Source organism: Antechinus flavipes, chromosome 1, assembly GCF_016432865.1.
Source record: "Antechinus flavipes isolate AdamAnt ecotype Samford, QLD, Australia chromosome 1, AdamAnt_v2, whole genome shotgun sequence".
NCBI classification, from domain to species: Eukaryota; Metazoa; Chordata; class Mammalia; order Dasyuromorphia; family Dasyuridae; genus Antechinus; species Antechinus flavipes.
This window is the reverse complement of record NC_067398.1, coordinates 218876090-218901082: the sequence shown is the minus strand read 5'-3', so window position 1 is coordinate 218901082 and position 24993 is coordinate 218876090. Positions and strand designations below refer to the sequence as shown.

At 33.0% G+C, this 24993-nt stretch overlaps 1 protein-coding gene across 1 annotated transcript in view; it reads right to left on the bottom strand.

Moving 5' to 3' along the window:
- CNTNAP4 (contactin associated protein family member 4) overlaps positions 1–24993 on the bottom strand; it is a 630591-nt gene that overhangs the window by 486548 nt on the left and 119050 nt on the right. Inside the window, exon 2 of the mRNA XM_051996707.1 lies at positions 9360–9470. Coding sequence (XP_051852667.1) covers positions 9360–9470 — 111 coding nt within the window. The remainder of the gene's footprint in view (positions 1–9359; positions 9471–24993) is intronic.

The window sequence follows — 24993 nt, the reverse complement described above, 5'->3', positions numbered from 1 at the left end:
GTATTCTGATATAATATGCAACTTAAACCTGAAATGCATACTGCCTTTAACCAAATGTAAGGTAAGATAAGTAAGTACTTTTGCACTATTTAATTCTTAAGAAGATGATAGTTGGGGAAAAAGAAAAAAAACAACAAGAACAACAACAAAAACCCCAAAGGCATTGCATATTATTGACTAGGTTCCTGAAGCACTGTTGCAATCTATACCAATTAAGTCTTCACTTATTTCAGCTTGTAGGAACTCATGGAAGTATATCTATACATATACATGTATCAAACTAAACAGGGAAGTATTATTGTTTTTCAAACATAAAAAAAATGTTCTCAAATACAAGAAGACTACTTTACAAAGAAACAAAACAAAACAAAAAAAAACATCATTTGTTTCTCTTTACTCTATCCGGTAAGGGTTCAAAGACCTCTGATGTGACCAAAAAAAAAGTGAAATAAGAGATTATTTCACTTTGCCCTTAGTCTTTTGTTTACTACTATTCTATATTTTTGTTTTAGTGTCACCTGAACATTGTAAAACCATAATTTCCCTTTGTCAGTAGACTTTGATGTTGAGATAAAAATAATCTCTTTCTTTGCTAGAAACCATGTATAAAAGACTCTCCTATACCTTAGTGCCTATGGGCACCCCACCCTCTCAAGAAGAAAACAACAAGTGATAAGAATGTGGACTTTTGCAAATATGGACTTTTACAACTATGGACTTTCGAGACAGGAAACAAAGAGCCAAGAAGAATGTGACTACCTGTGCGTAAACTCTGATACGGTTAGCTAAAACCTTATTGTGAACAAACAATACGTCCTAAATTCCTGAGACAAGATAATGTGTGTCCCAGGAAATTGGCCATCTCCGCCCAGGAACTAGATAACGAGTATGCCCCAGGATGTCAGCCACACTGTGGTCTGACATTCTTCTCTTTACATTGCAACCCCCCACCCAGAAAATGCATGCAGTCAAATCATATATAACTAAGATCCTTTTCGTTAAATAAATGAGACCTTGCTCCACCTCAACTCGTTTTCATCCTCATTCCTAACCCCATTCCTTTACAGGCATTAGCCTTACAGGCATTGTCCACCTCGAGACCCACATGTAGGTGACCTGCTGGACGGGTCATTTCTTAAAAAAAAAAAAAAAAAGTGTTTTTTAAGAAAAACTCTGGGGCAGCTAGGCGGTGCAATGGATAGAGCACCAGCGTTGAAGACAGGAGGACCTCAGTTCAAATCTGGCTTCAAACATTTAACACTTCCTAGCTGTGTGACCTGGCAAGTCACTTAATCCCAATTGCCTCAGCAAAAAAAAAAAAAAATAAAAAATACTTTCCATAAGTAACTGACAAGACTAAATATAATTCTTAGGTATCACACTGTTAACATGGATTGCAATTTTTTTTTTTTCTATAGAAATAGAAAGAAGTAGAAAGGAAAGCAAGATAGATTTTCACTGTTGTTGGACAGTTTCTATTGTTTGACATGCTAGGTGACATCTTCATAAAAATAATTTTTTTGTAATGTAATTGAACATCATTTCATTACACAAATAAGACTTCATTAAAACATTTATATCACAATGTTGTTAATAGAGTTATGAAAAAATTATTGTATGTTCATAGGATTTCAGAGATTCACATTATTGAAAAATAACAAGTAATTTATTGTGCTCACACATATATTTATGCAGATATACAACATATATATTCATATATCCTGTATTCATATAGGTATAATACCTATTTGAATTCTTTGTAACTAGAATATATATGAGGATATACTCACATTCATATACACATCTACACACACATATATTCATACAGTTATGTAACCAGATGGTATTGATGATTGAGTAATGCATGCCTGTGTAAGGACCAGAGTTTGGAAAAGTTTTCTAGCTTCAAGAGAGAGAACACATGGTTCCAGATACAATTCATGTTCCTCCAGAAGAAAAAATAATCTGGGAAAAAGATGATATGAAGAGGGGTTGACACCTCAATCACATTCCTATTCCCAATTTGCTACAAAAGAGACTTTGGGGACTTTCCTCAAGTTAAATTTGTGATTATCCCTCTCCTTTGAGTTAAGATATTTTGTTACCAATGGAAGGGTCATTCACTCTATGTGTTTGGTCTATAGTCTCATTTGTAAACTTTCTTTTTATTTTTGTTTACTATCCTCTTGGATTCCAGATTTATTTGCTTGTGTGTTGACTGTGGAACATGTATTTGTTGGGAAACCTCCAACATGTACTTTGGGACATTGCTTTCCACTTAAAGAACAGCAATCACAAGCTCAGCTTGAATCTAACAATTATTTCCTTTACACTAACAATATTTAGGCACAAAGGTGAATAGATATAATTCTACTCCCAAAGCCTTTTATGAAAAGAATAGGTTGTCCAGCCTCTGTCCCAAACTTTCAACTCCCTCCTATCAGGAATAAAAGTTCCCATTGGAGAAAGGTGAACAGAGCAGGACTCTCAAGATATCTTATTCAGGACTCCCTGTGGGTCTCATTCAGAAAGATTCTTGGGAACATAGATAAGTTACATTGACAAAGATACCACATACTACCTTATAAATATATGTATATGTACATGGGCATACATGTAAATCAATCCAGGAAGTAGATTAGGGAAAAAAACTGAAGAATATTTGGGAAAAAGGTTAAAGTGGTAGCAGTAGAAATAATGTTATTATTATAGTACACTACAGGCTACCTGAATAAAAGGAGGAAATAAATTTAGTATTTGAGGATCATTCAAAGTTGTGACAAAGTGTAGTAATGACAGGAGGCTCCAATTATGAAAATAACACTGTATTTTATCTTGTAGAAACAGAAGAACAAATTATCTCTTGGCTTTAATATAATTTCATGCATCTTTAATTGTAGATGAATGGTTATCCTGTCAATTTGATCCACTGAGGCAAAGTTCTAAATTGAACCACACAGCAAAACAAGGCAAAATGCTCCCCTGAAGTAAAAGTAATAGGTAAACGTTCTGAGATTACCAGAATAACCCTTAGCTCCCTCTAATCCCTTAGCTTTACTTCTCCTTAGAGGCCAGTGCTACATGTGGAGAGTGTGAAAATTCTTCTTTGTGAACCTGATGCATTTTAATGAGTTAGTCAAGTGATTTTGACTTAACAATCTAAGATTCCCAATAGAAAAAGACACACATGCCTAATTTTGCATATGATATTTTTTGCTCTTTCATAGAATGAATAAGTAATGCAGAAAAAATATTAAACAGAGAAAAAATGTATGAAATATATATATATATATACCAATCAAACAAACAAGCTGTTAGCTCACACTTGTCTTAAATTTTGTAAGACCCCTGGATATAGGATTGAGCAAGATAGAGGACTGTGAGTTAATATTCGATTTGAGTTCTTACTTGAATGGACAAAAGGAGTGCAATAGTTTAAGTTCTTCCAGGATGGTCAACTCATATTTCTTGAAAACTGACCAGAGGAGTGAAGGAACACTTCACAATTCACACCAATCTTTTGTGAGAAACAAAGACAGAGAGAGACAAACACACAGAGAGAGATACACACAGAAAAAGAGACAGACAGAGAGACAGACACAGACACAGAGACACAGAGATATAGACATAGATAGAGATGGAGAGGCAGAGAGATCAAGAAACAGAGACAGAGACAGAAAAACAGAAAGGAACACAGACAGAGATGGACAGATACCATAGCAAATTAGCAGTAATTTCAGAGGAAGGGTTCTAGCAATTGAGGGGTTGGAGAATGAGGGACTATCCCTCATGTACATGTGTACTTATAAATATAAAAAATGTAAATATAAAAGTTGAGCTAAGTTGAAAGGAGCCAGAGCAACTAGAAAGGAAAGGTAAAAACATTCCTGCAAGGAGAACAGTCAGAAAAAAGGCATAAAGTCTAAAGATGCAATATCTTGTGAAAGGAAGAGACAAGGAAGCAAATGTAACATGAGATTGTACAGTATATGGGTGGCAGTAATATATGTAAGAACTCTTTAAAGTTGAAAGAGGAAGTTTATGAAGAGCTATATAAACCAGAGGATTTTATATTTGATCATGGAAGGAAGAGGATGGATAACAGAGAGGAAGATAATAGAGAGGTGATACTAGAATTTTTTTGTGGGCATATGGAGATATTTTAGGGAGATCACTTTGGTAGCTGAATGGAATAGAGTGAACAGAAACTTAAGACAAGGAGACCAACCAATAGTTTATTATAATAGTCCAATAACAATGTGATAAAGCCTTGTACCAGGGTGAATGGTTGTGTGAATATAAAGAAAGTGACATACATGCATGATGCTGTGAAGGTAGAAATGACAATAATAGATAATAGATGGGATATATAAAGTGAATTTAAGAGAGTAGGAGTCACTAGGGTTGTAAGTCTGGATAACTAACAGGATGGCAGTGCCCCTAACCAAAAAGAGAGGTTCAGAAGAGAAAAGGTGATAGAGGGGACAAATAAGTTCTCTTTGGATAAATTGACTTTGTGATGGAATATCCAAGTTTGAATTGTATAACAGCCAATTGATAAGGTGAATCTAAAACTTAGGTGACAGGTTATGACTGAACATATAAATTAGTAAATTATCTTTAAATGGATGATAATTAAATCTTTGGGAACTGACGAGATTACCCACAGCATAAATTCAGAAAAAAAATATCCTTGTTCAGAACTAAGGGTAACATCTATGATTAATAGTCTAATACAGATTAAGAATTAGGAAAGGAGACTGAAAAGATAGGGTCAGACAGGTAGAAAGAGAACCTGGATTGAACAGTGTCAGGAAATTCTAGGGTAGAGAAAATAATGAGAAAGAAATGATCAACAATAACAAAGTTTGTGGAGAGGTTAAGATGAAGGAGGACTGGAAAAAGACCATACAATTTGGTGACTTTGGAGAAAACAGCATTTATTAAATGTTGAAATCAAAAGTTGGTTTGAAAGCGTGAAGAATAAAGTGAGAAAGAGGAAGTATAAGACATTGATTTTTAGAGAGTTCTCTCAAAAATTTGATTGAAAAAGATTAAGAGGCACAATAGTGTTTTATTGTCATTGTTCTTGTTTTTTATAATGGGGAAGCCAAGAATGTGTTTGTATACTGTAAGGAAACTTTATCTACATGAGTTAAGATTAGGAATATGCAAGCATTAGGCAATGAAAAGAAATTAACCAAAAGTCCTTTATGAAAATGAGAATTCTATGGACTCACCAGAACTCATGAAACAACCCAAAATAGTAATAAATGAGTTTTTTTCCATTCTCTACTCATTTGTTACTATTTTGTGTTGTTGTTGTTGTTATTTTATTTTGCTTGTCCATCTCATCTTCCTCCTAATTTCATTCCCATATTTTTCATCTAACAATTTTATGTCTCTGTTAATTATTCTGCAGCTTCTTGTCATTGTTTCATGAACTCTTGTGAGTCTTCCATTGCTCAGGACAGGAATAAGGTTCCCAAGATGGCAGAAGAGCCCATAGAGTATATCTTATTCCCTCCCTCCTGAAGATTGTCCATAGATTCTCTCCTTGACATAGGATCCTCTCTCTCTCTCTCTTTTTTTTTTTTTTAACTTTATGGTACCTCTGAGGGACTCAAATTTTCGTCCATTTGTGTGTCTGAAAGTAGCAAAGAAATACCCTGAAATGTTGGTGGAATGAGAGAAAGGAAGCTGGTAATGTGTGTCTCCTCATACTGCCAGCCTATGATCTGTGATTTGGAATGATTCTTAACATTTTGATATTTTGTGTTCGCTAAAATGATTTCACAGAATTGATCTTATATCTGTTGGTTATATTCATTAAGAAAATAGATGTAAATTATAAATATTATAAATATATAATATATAACTATGAAAATAATTATAATAGTGTTTTATTGTAACAAAGAATTGGAAATAAAGTAGATATTAGGAAAGTAAGTAAATTTGTGGTACATGAAGGTAACAAAGGAATAAGTGATGGATATGGCTGTGAATCCATTTTGTGTTCATTCCCCTAATTAGCAATAGCACTGGCAATTTTCATCCTCAGGGGGATAGCTGATACCTCAGTTCCAGGGGTAATTCTATGAGCTATTATTCCTATTATCGTAGTTTATGAAATACTATGAATTTTTTTCCCATTAGTAACTAATCAGAAGACTCACTTTTGATTCAAGTGACATGGTAAGTGGTAAAAAATAATTTAGCCCAAAAAAACTGGAGGAATATTTTCCATGTATAAACATAGATCCTAAATGGGAGACATTGGGTACAAATGTGTTACATACTATGACACGAATAGAGGGAATATATGTGACCAAGGTAACTTATAATGTCAGAACCATAATGCCTTTATGTGATTTTTTTCTTTTTAAGAAAGTCCTTAGAGTTCACATTGGACTGGGTTATCAGATTGATGAGCTACTCTCTTATTCAGTTAGGCTGGCTCCTCAGGCCAATTATGTCCTTCATAATGGAGATGAGTTGATCCATTAAGTTTCCTTAGTTTACTCTTGGATGAGTAGCTGCAATCTTTATCACTTCCATCTGTGAGCTCAGCTGGATATTATTGAATTTTTTGAGCTTGAATGCTATTGTACTCTGTTAGAACAAGTATAGACCCTTAGCAAAGGATTGATAATAATGCTTCTTGTTCAGTTTATTTGTGCTTTTCAATCATAGATTTTTCACCTTTCAGGAAGGGCAAATGAGAGTTATATCAGTCATATCCTAAAATTATTTTTGCTTCCGAGTTGAATTCTTTCTTTCAGTGAAAGACCTGATTCCAAGGAATAGTGCCCCTCCTCCATACTTAGTACATTTCCCAGATTCCTAATTTATCTTAAATGTTTGGAGCCAAATATACTAATATAATCTGTACCCTGCAGCAAGTTCATTGTTTCTGTTCACCATTTTAATGCAAATGAATTATAATTTTGTATTAAGAGCCTCAGAATCCAATGGAAGGGATTGTTCTATTTAGAACTGAAAATGCTTCACTCATATTTCATATTTTCTCTTACTTGTCCACTATAATCTTTAACTTTGTGAGTCTAAACAGAGAACATCCTTATATGACCAATTCAAAGGCATGTGGATGATTTATATGAATTCACACAACAGGAAATAGAATTTGAAAAATGAAACAGACAGTGAGTAAATGGAAAAGTGAACAAAATAAGACTGAATATGAGTAATTATGTTAAAAAAAGTTTTGCCTAAAGAAGTTAAAAAAAATTTCCTATCTTTGCAAATGTGGGGATTGTGGGGTATGGAATAATGTTATTTTAGTTTTGCTAAATTACTTTTTTCCCCTTCTTTGTTCTTTGTTATGAGGGATTATTAATTAAATTGGCTAAATGAAAAATTTTCACAGATTAAGATGATATGAAATATAAAGTATGCATGGAATATTTCAAGTGGATATTTATATTGAATTTTCCTAGAAAGAAAAATCCAATAATTTTGACCTTGGTCTCATATCCTCTTCCAATCAATGGATTTTGCTTTTTGACTTTACCCAGTATTCCCCAGTTTGTGAAATTTTGGCATATATATTATAAAGAGATTATAAAAAGAGAAAAAGGGGATTCATATTATAAAAATATTTATAGCAATTCTTTTTGTAATAACAAAAAAGTAAACTAAACGACTATCCATTGTAATGGGCTGAAGCTCGACTTATATACTGAGGTCCCAAGCATGTGAGGCTAAATAGCAATTGGACAATACTCTATTAATATTTGCTTGGAGAAAGAATGGCCCCACTTACTCTTTGTGCAAGTTTTGATGTGTTGTATAGGAAATAAAATAGAGACAATTTGGTGGGGGAGTGAGCGACGCAGAGGCACTGCTGGCGAGAGCTGTGTCCCGACAGCTCTCACTTCATATTGCCATTTCCCCTTCACCTCCGCAAAGAATAAAGCTCAAGGATTTTCCCTTATTCTGACTCCGGCTGATTTTAATATAATCTGGGTGCTAAATGCCATCATCTCAATCCATCAATTGAAGAATGGCTGAAGTAATGATGGCATATGCATATAATTTAATATTATGGAACTATAAAAATGATGAAATAGGCAATTTCAGAAAATCTTGGGAAGACTTGTATGAACTGACCCAGAATAAAGTGAATAGAACTATGAGAATAATTAATAAAATACCAAGAACATTGTAAAGTCAAATAACTCTTAAGAGGTTTAAAAATTCTAATTAATGCAATTAATAGGGTACAATTTCCAGGATAAATAGAACAGTGATCCTCCCCTTACTTTAGAGTGCTATTGTTCTAAGAATCTGTCTATCAATGACAGTTATATACTTTTGCCCCTAGACTTTAGGGAAATATACTAGTGACACTGAGATCCCCTGACCTTAGAGTAATAGTGTTCTAACAATTGTAAAATGCTTTGCAAACTTTACCTTCCCATATAAATGTTGCTGCTGTTGTTTTTGCTATAACAAACATTGCAGGGAGGGAGGGAGACCATGAGAAGGACAATGCAGAAATCCAGACTAAATTCTACAAGAAAACTTGAGGAAAAAGAATTTCCTTTTTATCTGTTTTGAATTCAGTTTTCTGTCTTTCCAAGAGTACTGTTGGAACTTCTGCTCCAGAACAATAATTCATTTTTATCCCAAGTATACTCTCACACAGTTAGGCACACTATCACAGGGACAAGGTAGATTAATACAGGATAATCCTAATGGAGCATAAAGACATTTTTATATCTAATTCCTTCAAGAGTCAATGCTAGAGTGAACAAATCAAATTAACCAAATAAGAAGTGAGCAAACAAGGATTTTTTACTCTAGGGATTCTCTACCCCCTATTCATACATCTAAAAGATCTATTTTATTTTCTTAATATTCAACTCTAATTTAAACCAAGGGGTGTGTAGGTAATCATGTATCATACATTAATAATAACAATCTGCTTGTGGTAACTGGGATTGCTGCCACAGCAATTAAAAATCTTAATTTCTAAAACACCACAGCCCAAACTAGCTGACACAAAAACATTAAACAGTATTTAAATGTGTAAGTAATCATTTCAACCAGGTTTTGAAATATTACTGATGTTGCAACTAGTCTTATGCTTACCTCTTTCCAAGTATAGCTATAATGAAAGTAGCAACTCTTTTCACTCAGAAATAAAATTTGAATTTAAAAGTTTCCAAATGGGCACATTCTAATAAGCTCATTCCCTCATTCTATCTAGATTTCATTATTTCATGGAATCTAGTTTTCAATCTTTGAAAATCTTATGATTTTGCAAAATAATGATGTAGTGATGAAAAATGGAGAAATTCAGCACAAATCATTAGAAATGAAGGAAAGAAACTTACCATCTCTTCGGTTAAGTCTTGCAAACCCAGGGCTATGGCTGCTAGATAGCTCTGAGGAACAACTGAATGATGACTGAGGCAAAGCTGAAACCAGTGGGTCATCACAATTATCTGTTAGGGAAAAGGACCATGTTCAGATTAATATATACAGTTATATTTTCTTGAAAGCAAAAGGAATCTCCTAACCTTATTACAGATGTCAAAAAACCCATTCCTGATCAAAATGTTAACTCTTTTGTGATCTTCTCTATAGTAATAATATTATATTGGTTAATGTTTCATCTATCACTCTAAGTTTCATCTCTTATTTGCTTTGACTTCTTTCATTCTTTAAATTTTTCTGCTACCTCCAGAGACAGGTTAGATAAATCGTCTGTAGTTCCAGAGCTTCCAATTATAAGAACTGGTACTGACATCTGCCTGTTTAGTTTAATCTCAAGTAACAAGAACTGCTGATCCAGATATACATGTGTTTCTTGCACTGTTGAAAGGAATTCTGTATTATTCTCAATTACCAACTACTATTACAAAAAAAGAAAACAAAAAAAAAAAAAAAACCCAAAAAACAAACAACAACAACAACAAAAAGACTAGCAGTCCTTAAAAATACATGGAAACCAGAGTTGATTGGTCCAGTACTGCATGTGAATTGAAAGTAAATGAGATATCAAAACATCAATGTGCCATTATTAACATGCAGGTCTCCAGTTTTCCATAGAAAAAGTACATAGTATTTCAGAAAAGGAACTAACTGCAGTTCACAATCAATGGTGCATAAGAAAGCAGCTTCTGATCAATAACTTGGATGTTAAATCCCTTTCCACAACAATTACTATACAGGGCATGCATTCATTCTCCATTTATTTTTGCAAACTATAAATTGAGAATCAATACCAGTTCTACTTTTAGCTGAAGGAGAACTGACTTAAACACCAAAAAAGTGTACAAATGCCCTTTCTCTACTGTAATGGCACTGCTGTCTGAAAAAAATGAAAAAGTAAGCAAAATATATACCATTTCAGGGGAAGAAAAATATTATAAAATGGAAACTCTGTTTGGGGTCAGGAATACATCATTTATATAGCAAGTTATAGAAAAACCCTGGAGTCAAAGTCTTATTCTCGTGGTATCCAAGTGTCAGCTTGTAATAAAAAGAATATAGCATATTTTTAAGTGACGTTTTAACCTTCAAAAAAAAAAAAGAAAAAACAACCAAGCAACTTTTTATAAAGTACACACTCTTCAGAAGCAATTTCTCAAAAATGTTATGTATGTGTGTGTGTCTGTATAAAAAAAAGATAGGGTGGATAGAATGGTGGTGCTTTGGAATCAAAAAGAACTGGATTCTCATCCATTCTCTTCATATATATACGTGTGTATGTCTGTGTGTGTGTGTGTGTGTGTGTGTGTGTTGTGTGTGTGTGTGTGTGTTATATACTTGTGGTGTGACTTCAGGCTAGTAATTTAACTCTCAAAGCTGAAAGCAACTAAGACCCAGTTACAATGAAAATCATACTCTGAATTGGATATCATTCCACAGTTAATATTCTCTTCTCTTCATGTTGTATAATAGACTTTCTCTGACTGAATTGTAAAGGCAATTTAAGATTGGCTGGCTTATAAATTGACCACACGACAGGAACACCCTCAAAAATCTGAGCTCCTCCACAATGTAGCCAGTTCCATCATGAGTTAGCATTTCAGTAAGAACACAGGTATCTGAGAATAAATGAGCCAGGGAGAAGTAGGGGAAAAGAGATTTTCTGTACTCACCTTTCCCCACCACTCCCTCACAGTTCTCTTAATTGGCAGTTGAATTTAGAAAAGGAGCAATATATGTTGAGTAAGAGTCACCTTATCTAAAGAGGATATGAATGCATTCTAGAGACAGAGAGCAGATGGGTAAAAAAAGTCAGTGATACTTCTGCCAAAGGTTCGGTAGTGATATCTCTGATAAAGAAAAGATCTAACCAAAAAAAGAGATAGAGTTAGGCTTGACAATTGAAATTCAAGCACAATGGGGTGAAAGAGATGTTGAATAACTAACTCATTTGCCAGGGAAGCTGTACACAGAGAGTAAGTTTCTGATAAATTATAAGCTCTTTGAGGGCAAAGACTTTTTTTTTTTTTGCCTTTTTTTGTATCCTTAGCATTTTGTTGATTGAGTGATCTGTGTAAAGATTCCATAAGATGAAAAGGACACCTTGGTCCTGCAGTATGAAATATTTTGTAGCTACTGTTCTTTTTATGACATTTTAATAAATCCTTTTTCTTTGAACTAATTATAGCTATTAAATTGGTAGTGTGGGAAATCAACTATTTGTGTTGAGTCAGTTTGGGTGACTCCATTTAAAAAACAAACAACTTTTTTTTTTTAACTGAATACCTAGCAGTTAGCCTCCATAAGATGGTGTTGATACATGCTTCCTAACCATGTCTTCTTATTTGAAACTTGGACCAATCAAAATACTTGAGGAGCTGAGAGATACCAACCAATCCCATCTCCTTATGATTATGTGATCCAATTAAAAACTCTTTGACCAAATAAGGGTAATGCATACTCCTATTCCATAAAAAGCAGGAAACAACTTGCATGAAGGCTGGCCTCCCAAGTTTTCTTTGCCTCAGCATATTTATTAAAATCCTTTTACCTTAATGACTTTAGATCTATAACCTGGGCAAAGACTGAACAAGGATTTCTTTTAACAATAGGAGTTGTGAGCAATGGTTGTAGAAGCATATATGCAAAAATATGTGCAAGAGTTAAAGCTATCCTCCAGACAGACAAAAGACAATATAAATTCAATTGAGGGAAAAAATTACAGAAAGAATAATATTTCCCCTTCCCTGCTTTCATGTATCCTTCATGTACTGTCTTCATTAAGTTCCATGAGAATAGAAAATATCTCCTTTGCTTCCATTTGAATCCCCTGCACTTCTCAATGTCAGGCAGATATTAAATACTTAATAAATATTCTGCCTATACACATATATGAATATAAATGTCAATTAATATGCATATAAATGCATAACTTATGCATATACTATATATAATTGTAATTATACATACATACATATATATGTCTCCCACATATACATTTGTTTTTCCCCATTTAGATTTATGTAGTCAATGTAAAATTAGCAGTTTTATAGATTCCCTATTTAATTCATTCTCTAATACTTGCTCTTAATGAAAAAAAAATTCCCTCATACATATATATATATATATATATATATATATAATATATATATATATATAGAGAGAGAGAGAGAGAGAGAGAGAGAGAGAGAGAGAGAGAGAGATAGATTACCAATATTTTCGAGAACATTAATTGACTGGATAGAATTTTGGGAGATCATTTGGGTTAATCACTGTCTTCAAGCACCGAACTGACTAAGCTATTCAAGTAAGGTTATTATATTTATCTCGGAAAATATTAAAGGATGAAGACAGCAATTTTCCTTTATTAAGCTGTTTCAATGTCCTATCAATCTGATGGATAAGAAGTTATTCTTTATGTAGGGAAAACTAGTTACTTTGAATTTGATCATAGAATTCTTTTTAAAAGACCAACTGCTGAACAATTGAATAAATTTAGTTCTATGGATGTGGTAGACAGATTTGAATTTGTCTGAGAATATTACTTGAACAAGAATTATCTTGGTTATCATTCCACAAAGTATATATTTAGATTCTGTTCAATTTTCCTTTATTTCCCTTCAGTCCATCATGCTTCTTTTATTTTTATTTATTCATTTATTCACACATCTATTTCATTTTTGTTTTACCTCAGGATAACTTTTTCATGTCTTTGTCAATCAAACTTTACATATATGTGGAATCATTCACATTTTTATATCTAATTGCCACATTCCTTTTTTCCCCTTAAATTGTAGCCTGAAAATGTATTGTATACACATAATTTTAATAACATCTATTTAATGAAAAGTTTTATCCTACAGGAAACAAGAGAAATGAGAGAAGAAAGAGATCTGACTATTCTTTTCCAATATCCCTTGTCTTATGATTTAAATTTTCAGTCCTCATACTTTTTTTAAAATTAAGATCCTCAAATTAGACAGCATGTTTAAATAGCATGTTCTTCCAATTTAAACATTTGATTCTTCTAAATAATATTTCCAATCTATATGTAATATTGTCTTCATATCTAGCCCTTATCAAAAAAAAATATTTAAGCAAGAATAAATTATAGAAGAATTTCATTCTAAGCTAGGATTTTGCATGCAACTGATCCATTTTTCATTTAAACAAGTACATGAATCATTGAATGTTCAGTGAACCTATTTTTCCCAAACTGCAATTTCTAGTAGTATATCAGTGTTATACTCTAAAATGGATTTTTTTCCCTTGTTCAGGTAAACTAAATAGAATGTTTTTCTGCTATAGCTCCCAAAGTTAGGTAATCAGATTCTGTAATAGTGAACACCATCACAATTCAATAAAATCCTCATGTTAAAATTAAATGAGTTGGAATTAATAACACTTGTTTACTCCTTCTAGTTTGGCTAATTTCTTTTACTTCTTAGTAAGTACTCAAATAATTTTCCATTTTCTGATCTAAATTCCTGAAAGATTATCTCATTTAGAAAAAAGATAAGGTTAATTAGAAAGTATTGTGGTGCGAGGATACAAGATTCAGTAACCTTAGTTTTTTATTTTTATTTTTATTTTTAAGGAAGAAGAGAGTACTTTATATTCTAGAAATTTTTTAACATTCATATTTTTAAAAATTTGAGTTAAGAATTTTCCATCTCATTTCTTCACATCCTCTCTGCCTGAGATGGTAATCAAGTTGATACAAGTTATATATATGCAATAATGTAAAACATTTTTATATTAAGACATATTATGAAAGAAGATACTGGTCAAAAGAAAAGAAAAATAAAGTGAAAAATAGTATGCCTTGATCTGATTTCAGACTTCATCAGTTCTTTCTCTGGATGAGAATAACATTGTGCTTTTGTTTTTGTTTTTGTTTTTGTTTTTGTTTTTGTTTTCATCATGACTCTTTTGTAATTTTCTTGCATCATTGTATTGCTAATATTAGCTAAGTCATTTACAAATGATCATCATGTAATAGTGCTGTTACTGTGTTTAATGCTCTTCCGGTTCTGCTCACTTCATTTTACATCAGCTTGTATAAGCCTTGACATATTTTTTTTCTGAAATTACTCTGTTTTATCATTTCTTATAACACAATAAAATTCCATTGCAATCATATACCACAATGTATTCAGCCATTCCCTAGTTGATGTACACCTTCTCAATTTCCACATTTTTACCACAAAAAGAGTTGTTATAACATTTTTGTAGAAATAGGTTCTTTTCCTTTTTTTAAAAAAAATTTCTTTAGTATATAGACCTTGTACTGCTATTGTTGGATTAAAGGTTACAGTTTTGTAACCCCTTGGGCATAGTTCTAAATTGCTCTCCAAATGGTTGGATCAATTCATAACTGTAACAGCAATATATTAGTGTCCCAATTTTCCCACATCCCCTGCAACCTTTTTCTCCCTTTTCTGTCATATTAGACAATTTGATAGGCGTGAGGTGATAACTTTTTAAAAATAAGTTTTATTGATATTTCTTATTTCTTATATCACCATAGTTGTGCCAAGCATCCATTTCTCCTTCCCCTCTTTATGAGTTATTTTACATAACAAATGCTATTTTTAGATAGGGAAAAAAAAACAATAGGACAATTGAGCAACATATTGAAAAATCTGTGCAAATCTGTAGTCATCTTTCAGGAATTTAAATATTATTTAATGTACCAGAATCTAATTACTCTACCTAAATTAAGAAAGGCATGGCATCTGGGTGATTGTCTTGTCTTGAATTGACACTATGTTGCTCTGTTCCTCACACATTACAGAGGGACACTCAGACCTTTGACAGGGCAGATTTTACCATCCAAATATCTGGGCTGATGAAAATCATCCTCCTTTCCTCACTGCTAGAATTGTGATGATCTGGAATTAATAGCTTCTTTAGTTATACAATTTATCTGAGTGGGTAGATTGCTTTTGACTATATAGAGAAAAGGGACCTACTTTTGATTCTCTGGGTTTTTCTCAAAATTTTCTAGTGATTAGTCTTTCTCAGGGATTCCTTTCCAGGACAGGGGCTACCAAGACATCATCATATAGTAACTTGTGGTACTTGGAGCTCAGCCAGTGTGGAAAATAGTTCCTGCTGGAAGTAATCCTTAAAAGGCTACCTCATTTACCAATAAATATTTATTAAATAACTGTGCACCCACAGCCCTAAAGATATCAAAAAAAAAAAAAAAAAGGCAAAAGACACTGTATTTAAGAACCTTATAGTTTTATGGAGGAAAAAACAAGTAAACATGTACAAACTATATAAAGGAAAAAATAGGAAATAATTAAAAGAGATAAGGCACTAAACAGGTTGGAAAAGACTTCCTGTAGAAGAAAGAAGAAAGGGGAGAGTTAAAGGAAATCAGGGAAGTAAATGCTTAGAAGAAAAAGGAAGAGCATTTCCAGCATGAGAATCAATTAAAGCAAATGCTCAGACCCAAGATTGTCTTATTTGTGAAACAGCAAGGAGTCTAGAGTCATTGGATCTAGTTATATTTGGCATGGAGTAAGATGCTAGAAAACTGAAAAGGAAGAATGGGGCTAAGTTATGAAAAGGACATTTCATACCAGGTTTTTTTTTTTTTTAATTGGTCTTGGAGACCATATGGAACTACTTGAGGATATTATTCAATAGGTGTGTGTATGTTGCCAGGTGAAGTGGGGTGTGTTTGAGACATCGTCAGATCTACACTTTAGGAAAATCACTTTGGTTGCTGAATGGATGATGAATTGGAGTGGGGAGATACTTGAGGCAGACAGATCTACCAGAAGGCTACTTTTAATATTTCAGGGGAAGTGATGAAGGCCTGAGTTAAACTAGTAATGGAAGATGTTAGGAGGGCACCTATATGAAAGATGAGGCAAAAGTAAAATTTGCAGGCCTTTGAAGCAGATTAAATATGGGAGGTGAAAAAATAGTAAGGAATTTGTCTGTTCTCAGGTTGTAGGTCTAGGACTAGGAGAATTGTATTGCCCTCTACAATAATAGAGAATTTTGGGGAAAGTTTAGGGGGAAGGTAATTTCTTTTGGGGACATTTTTAGTTTAAGATGTCTTCTACAGATCCAGTTTGAGATATCTGAAAGACAGTTGGTGATATAAGATTGGAAGCCAGTTTAGAGATTAGGGCAGGAAATTAATTTGAGAATTATCAGTAGGAAAGTGGTAAAATAATTCAGTGGGAATTGATGAGTTCACTAAGTGATTTTACAGAGGGAGAAAAGAACCATGACAAAATTTGAAGGACATTTACAATTAGGCAGCTTGATTTAGATGAGTATTCAACAAAGGAGATTGAGAAGGAACAATCAGATAGGTAGGAGGAGAATCAGGTTATATTAGCATAATATTAATATGAGATAGAGATAAGAGCATTAATGTGAATAAAGTGATCGAATGTGTCAAAGGTTATTGAAAAGTTCACAAGAATGAGAATTAAAAGTTGATTTTAGAAGTTGGGAGTTCATTGCTAACTTTGGAGAAAGAAATTTCAGTGGAATGATAAATCTGGAATTCAGAAAGAGAGAGGATGGTTCAGACATCTATTGTAAATGAGATTTTCAAGGAGTTTAACAACAAAGGAAAGAATAGGGGAATATTTGTTAGAGGTAGAATGATCAAATGATGGTCTTTTCAAGAAAGGAGAAACCTGGAATTTGTTTTTTCTCTGTAAGGCATAAGACAGAGAGAAATTAAAAATAAGTGATCAAGTGGTGATGACAAAGGGCAATATATTCAAAGACAAAAGCTGGAATAGCATTTTGATTGAGCAGATAAGACAGATGAAGGAGGAAATAGTGACAAATGAGATATGAGCAATATCATTTGAGGAAGAGGAAAGAGGGAGGTCTCTGCAAATATTTTCGTTTTTTTCCCCTGTAAAATATAAAGCAAGATTTTCAGCAGAAAGAGTGAGAAGATGGAGAGCTATAGGAAGTTTGAGGAGAAATGGAAATATTTGGAAGATCCAAGGTTAAGAGTGTGGCAAAAAATTGTTAAAGAATGCATAATGGTGTTTTCTAAGATCAGTGAAAGACTGTTTTAGTCTATGTAACAAAAATTTGTATTGGATCCAATCATGTTAATTGTGGAATTTTCTCTATCTGCATTTAATAATACACATATAGGAATAAAGGAGGTAAATGGTGGGAGTAATCCAAGGCTGAGTTTTGACAGTGCATAATTGAAGATATGATTGAGAACTGAGAATTCAAAAGAGGTGAACAGTACAAAGTGCAATTGATTAACAAAGGAGTAAAGAGTGGGAAGAGATTGTGACTTTGCAAGGAGTTGGATTGGTAGAAGGATGAGGGAATTAAAATACATGTTGTGGATATAAAGTCAGGTTTTGTAAGAGAAGTCAGAGGTAAGGTTGAAAATCTAATATATATAGTTGCAAGAGGAAACAGTTTGCATCACAGACAAGGCTACACTTCAATTTCAAAATTACAAAACTCAGAAAAAATTAATTTTTAAATTTAAACGCTATTAAATTTCACATGCAGAATAATTTTAAAAAAATTATGGAGAGGGGCTTTCCCTCAATTTTTAAATGGGAACTATAGAGTGTTAAATTAAAATAAAACTGGTCTCTGTATAGTCTCTAATTGACTAATAGAAAATAATAATATGACTGAAAACCCAAGTTTAGAACAAGAAAGGCTGTTTAATTACATTTAATCAAATCCCTTATTTTCTAGTTAAGCTGAAACTATACTTGAATATAGATATATACATATATATGTATATATACATATATCCTAATATTTTAGAAAAATATGTTAAACCTGAAAATTAGATTGACATTTAATTGTTTATGTGTCAAAAGTGGTAATACTTGGACTGATCCCCCACCCCAACCCCCCTTCCCGGAAGACAGGCTAGTCAGTTCAATTCAATAAACATTTTAAAAATGCATCATTTAAGCAAATCAGTATGTTAATTAGTTGCCTAGGCTGTAAATACAAAAATAAATCAGTCCAAGAAGGAAGGAAGGAAGGAAAAAGAAAGAAAGGAAGGAAGGAGGAAGAAAGGAAGGAGGAAAGGAAGGAGAGAAGAAAGGAAGGATAAAATGTATTCACAACACACTTCTTCATTGTTAATCTTCATTGTTATTTTCTCTATCACTTTCTTAAGTATAGAAAACGCACAATAATATATTAAGCCCTGATTTGTTCCCTTTGCTGATTTTCAAGGTGAAAAACATACCTTGAAAATTTAACAATAAGTGGTCATGAGTTGGTACTATATGTCTCCAGCACACCCCTGATACAGCTCTCCTTTAACCCTGTAAGCTGTCATCTATCTTCATATCATAACTTTTAAAAATGCTTGGAACAGAATCAGTGGCAAACACCATGCCCTTCTTCAAAAATTAATGCCCAATCCCTACATCCTCTCTAGCTCTGTGATGTAATAGGAAATAGGAATTTTAATCTTTTCAAACACCTTTGACAAGCTGTTGGTACCAAATTTAGGAGCTTTGTGTGTGTGTGTGTGTGTGAAGTAATTTATGAAGTTATAGAAAGGTCTAATCTCTTTCTCTCTCTATCTATCCATTTTTCTTTTTGAGAAAGCTGTTCCATAAATTGCAAAATGTTTCAAAGCATTGTAAACAGTGTTGAAATTATCAAGTTAAAGCATAGCCTCTTAATTCTGAAAGAAATGATCCAGTCTAATCACTCATATAACAGAAGAGGGAACAATTCCAGAGCTGTGACTGCTTCAAAGTCACATAGCTAGTTAATGTCATAGATAAGCCTAAGACCTTAACATTCCCCAGCTAATAAGCTCATGTTCTCACCACACCAGTGATTTTTCAAAATGGTTTTATTCATGTTACAAAATCATTGCAATTAGAAACTACCATCCTTAAAAATGGAACAAAGAAAGATTCCTGGACTCTCAGACCAATAAACACACTGCCCAAACCTTAAGATTGCAGATATTTAAAGCATCCAAAAGACTGTATTAAATTATTTTATTAGGCTATCAACTTTTTTCTCTTTTGATCCAATAAGACATCTCATAACTTCTTCACTTGGTACAACATTCTATTATTACATTGGCTATTGGCTCCAAGTTTTTTCTCTCTCTCTCCAGACTTCATACTTTAGTCATTATTTTACAAAATGAATTTGAGGCCTTTTCTTCTTCCCAATTTTTAAAATTTAAATACCTCTTCATTGTTTTATGATTTTACATTTACATTCTCATTTTATATCATCAGATTTTCATGATTTTATATCTAAATTTTATATTACAATATATTCTATTTATGGGTTTATATTTTTGTGTTTTTATATTTTACATATGTCTATAATTAAAAGTGCAAGAATGAGCACCAAAGTATGGAAAATTGTGTTTTCTTGTCAGCATTTTCACCTCCCTTTTTCAATGTCATATGTATACTTTGACTAATCAGGTATTTAAGGGAAAATTGTGTTTCCTAGATAGAGGCAATGCTTCTATCAAGAAGCCATTGAAGAGAGTATGTGTGTGTTATGTGGGGATTGTACAAATAAGGGATATCAGGATAAGGAAGATGAGATAGAAATATCCTGGAATTACCATTCTCCAGGATGGAATACATTTATAATTAATCTCCACTAAGCATAAAACACTGCAAAGCAAAGAATAATTTGTTTCCTTTTCTAATTATGATTGTCATGTCAGCATTAACTGCATACTGCTTTCAAATACACGGTAAAATTTATTATATCAAATCTGTCAATCAGTAACTTAATCATAAAGGGACACATCTACTATTAGAACAAAATGTCAAAAAGATGTCAAAATATGTTGCCATGTGTCATACTAATAATAAAGATGGAGAAAGGGCATTTTTAAAAGTATGCCATGGAATGCAGTTTGCAGAAGTGAATCTACTTTTTCTGCTGAACAAACCACAGATATACATTTGATAGATTGCTTACACACTGTGATGTTAATGGGAAGACCTTGGTTTAGCGACTACCATTGGCTTTCAGAATGCTCCAGTATAGAGTTAACAGGTTGAAGAGTTAGCGAGATTAACCTCCAGGGAAAGTGGGAAATAGAGAAGCATTTAACTGCACAGCCAGAGGCTGATTGAATTTAGAGGTATAACAGCAGCTATTTAAAGTTCAGATGAAAGAAAATGGTAACCCCCCAAAATGAATGACCAAAAGCAAAGATGAAGGATAATATTAAGTGAAAGAAAAACAAAAGCTGATTAAATATAATAAAAGAGTACCCTAAAGCTATAAGAGTCAAAACACAGGTTGAGATATGATGATATGGTCCCATCAGCCACTTTACAATTGCCTCATTTCCCAATATTCTGTAGCCAAGGAAAAGAATAAATAGAATCCACTGAGTTTTATTACCAATATAATAAAGGAATGTGCTGCATTTTCAAAATAGAGAATACTTTGCATGGCAAATATCAGAACTGATTTACTATAGGCATAACTCTTCAAAAAGGGAATAAAGTGGCACCATTGCATTATAAAGTGTGAAATACTATGGTATACTTATTTTAAAGGCTAATAGAGGTATATAAGTATAAAATATATCACAATATTTGCTGAAATAGTTTTTCTATTGAATAATGGAATTGAGTTCAATTTGTACATCACTGATTTCTAATGAGTCAATTACTGAAGGATCTTGAGTCTATCAGATGAAGATTAATTAAAAGAGCTCAGTGTTCTTCTGCATGGAGAAGAGAACACTGGTAGAACATGGGAACTATCCTCAGATATGTGAAGTAATGTCATATAAAAGAGAAGTTAAACATTTTATTCAGATTCTGAAATTTTGTGATTTGTGAAATTATTTAGCATCAGTTTGGGAAAAATTAGAGAATAATCAAAGCACAATTATTATGGCCAATTGTTGCTATCTACTGTAAAATATCTTTAAAATATTCAGAAGCTTAATGCAATCTTCTAAAATAATTCATGTGAAGTACATTCTGATTTCAAGTAAGTATAAATCTCATTCCCTTTAGAATGGAGAGTTTTCAATTGAGGCATAATGAATAATAAAATTCAACTTTGAAAAAACACAGTTTTTTGTTATCAAATGCAAATAGTATGAAGAGCATTATATTAGGTGTTATAGGAGGGTGACTAAATTTAGAGATTCATACTTGTCCTCAAGAAACTTAAAAACCATAGAAAAAGCTTATAAAATAGCTATAAAATAAAGTAAATACCTAAAATACAATTATAGCAATTAAAATTCATCAGACTGAAAACTAATTTTTTTTTTAGAGTTTAAGATGTTCATGACATGATCCCGACTACTCATGCTTTATTTTTTCTTTTCTCTCTCTCTCTCTCTCTCTCTCTCTCTCATTCTCTCTCTCTCTCTCTCTCTCTCTCTCTCTCTCTCTCTCTCTCTCTCTCTCTCCCTCTCTCCCTCTCTCTCTTTTATCGTAGCTTTTTATTTACAAGTTATATGCATGGATAATTTTTCAGCATTGACAATCACAAAACTGTTTGTTCCAATCTTTACCCTCCTTCCCCCCACCCCATTCCCCCAGATGGCAGGTTGACCAATAGATGTTAAATATGTTGACGTATAAGTTAAATACTATGTATATATACACACACACACGTCCAAACAGTTATTTTACTGTACAAAAAATTGGACTTTGAAATAGTGTACAATTAACCTGTGAAGGAAATAAAAAATGCAGGTGGACAAAATAGAGGGATTGGGAATTCTATGTAGTGGTTCATACTCATCTCCCAGAGTTCTTTTGCTGGGTGTAGCTGGTTCAGTTCATTACTGCTCTATTGGAACTGATTTGTTTCATCTCATTGTTGAAGAGGACCACGACCATCTGAACTGATCATGATATAGTATTGTTTTTGAAGTATATAATGACCTGGTCCTGCTCATTTCACTCAGCATCAATTCATGTAAGTCTCTCCAGGCTTTTCTGAAATCATCCTGCTGGTCATTTCTTACAGAACAATAATATTCCATAACATTCATATACCACAATTTACTCAACCATTCTCCAATTGATGGGCATCCATTCATTTTCTAGCTTCTAGCCACTACAAACAGGGCTGCCACAAACATTTTGGTACATACAGGTCCCTTTCCCTTCTTTAGTATCTCTTTGGGGTATAAGCCCAGTAGAAACACTGCTGGATCAAAGGGTATGTACAGTTTGATAACTTTTTGAGTATAGTTCCAAATTGCTCTCCAGAATGGTTGGATGCATTCACAATTCCACCAACAATGTATCAGTGTCCCTGTTTTTCCACATCCCCTCCAACATTCCACATTATCTTTCCCTGTCATTCTAGCCAATCTGACAGGTGTGTAGTGGTATCTCAGAGTTGTCTTAATTTACATTTCTCTGATTAATAATGATTTGGAGCATATTTTCATATGTCTATAAATAGTTTCCATTTCTTCATCTGAGAATTGTATTTTCATATCCTTTGACTATTTATCAATTGGAGAATGGTTTGATTTCTTATAAATTAGAGTCAATTCTCTCTATATTTTGGAAATGAGGCCTTTATCAGAACCTTTGACTGTAAAAATGTTTTCCCAGTTTATTGCTTCCCTTATAATCTTGTCTGCATTAGTTTTGTTTGTACAAAACCTTTTCGATTTGATATAATCAAAATTTTCTATTTTGTGATCAATAATAATCTCTAGTTCTTCTTTGGTCATAAATTCCTTCCTCCCCTACAGGTCTGAGAGGTAAACTATCCTGTGTTCTTCCAATTTATTTATAATCACATTCTTTGTGGGAGGCATTGTTTAAATTAGGAATTCAGTAGGCAGAATAGGAAAAACCTACAAAGAACAATAAACATTCTACACAGGGAGCACAGTTTGAATAAAGGAAAGGAGGAAGAAAGTAATGTATAGGGCATTTTCAAAAGACAGATAACAATCCAGTTTGGTTGAAATATACTATATGTGATGCAAAGTAGAATGAGAAGACATTGGAAATGTGTGGTGGTACCATATTTCTATAGATGCTAAATATCTAATCGAGGATTTGCTTAGTTTTTAAGGAATAGAGAGCAATAGAGATATTTTAGCAGAACAATGTTATAAAAATTTCTAGGTTTTAAGGCAGAGAGCCCATGAAATAAATATGCTCTCTGGCTCTAAGGGAAAGCATTCTTTCTCAGTATTAAAAGACTTGCATATTTTGGGAAGGATGAGTTCTATCCCAAGGTGCATGCATGCAGATGAGCATATGCCCAGGCCTCTTATTAAAGAGAGTGTCCAATTTTAGGCATTAGATTGGTTCCTGTGGTCCAAGTCCTTAGGGAATCCCCTAATCCTAGTGGATTAGTTACTGAACAGAGAACAAAAACAAATTCAATTGATATAAATATGAGGGATTTTCCCCCTCATTCTCTTACCTTTTCCCTTTTTAGAGGTTTGTAACTTAACTCCTTGCATTTAAGAAAGGAATTAAGAGTAGAATCTCTTCCCTCACCTGCAGAAATGATGGTGACTATATACATATAGTTTATAAGTATATAGAATATTTGCATAGCAAATATGCACATAACATATCTGTCTCATTTGGACAAATCTAATGCTAGCTCCTAAGTTTTGTTTTTTGGGGTTTTTTGTTTGTTTCTTTGTTTTCCATTTTCCTTTGTATACCTTTCCAAAGTATAATTCAAACAGCAATACTGAGATGATTATTTCTTCCTTTGGTAGCAACTGTCCAAATTCAATCAATGAATAAACATGTGTTAAGTGCCAACTATGGACCAGACATTGTGCTGAGCACTATTAAGAACTATTGAACTATTGAATCATGCCTTTTGCTCAAAAGGAATCAATGCTCTGTAATAATTTCTCAGAGAAGATGACTATAAAGTCCATAAAGGACTTACTGAGCCCGGTAGTATTCCTTCTTCATGTCTACCATCTCATTATCTATGTTTTCCCTTGGAAATTACTTCCTATGTGTTTTGTATACATAATATACAAAGTACATTATGCACACACACACACACACACACAAACACACACACACACATATATGTATATATGTATATGTATATGTATATGTATATATATATATGTATGTATGTGAGACCATGGAAGCTGAGTAAGTCTCTGTGATTTTAGAATTGATTATAAGCAGTTTGGATACATGTAGGTCATTGTCCTTTTATTATTTTTTTAAACTCTTTTAGTATTCATGCTAAGTAGTTTTATTGTTACGTCAAAGGATACACATGAATTTATAGCCCTTTGGACACAGATCGTATCTTTGATCATCTATCTATTGAGCCATGACTTGTTTTTTTATAAATTTAACTCGGTTCCCTCTATGTTTGATAAATGTAGGCTTATTAGAAAAATTTGCTTGGAAATCCATGTTACAATTACTGTTGTTATTTGTATTTCCCCCACATTTATTCTCTCTCTCCTTTCACCTTGTCCCTTCTCAAAAGTGTTTTGCTCCTGACCACTCCCTCCCTCAATATATAAAAAATAAAATAAAAATGATTGCTCTACTG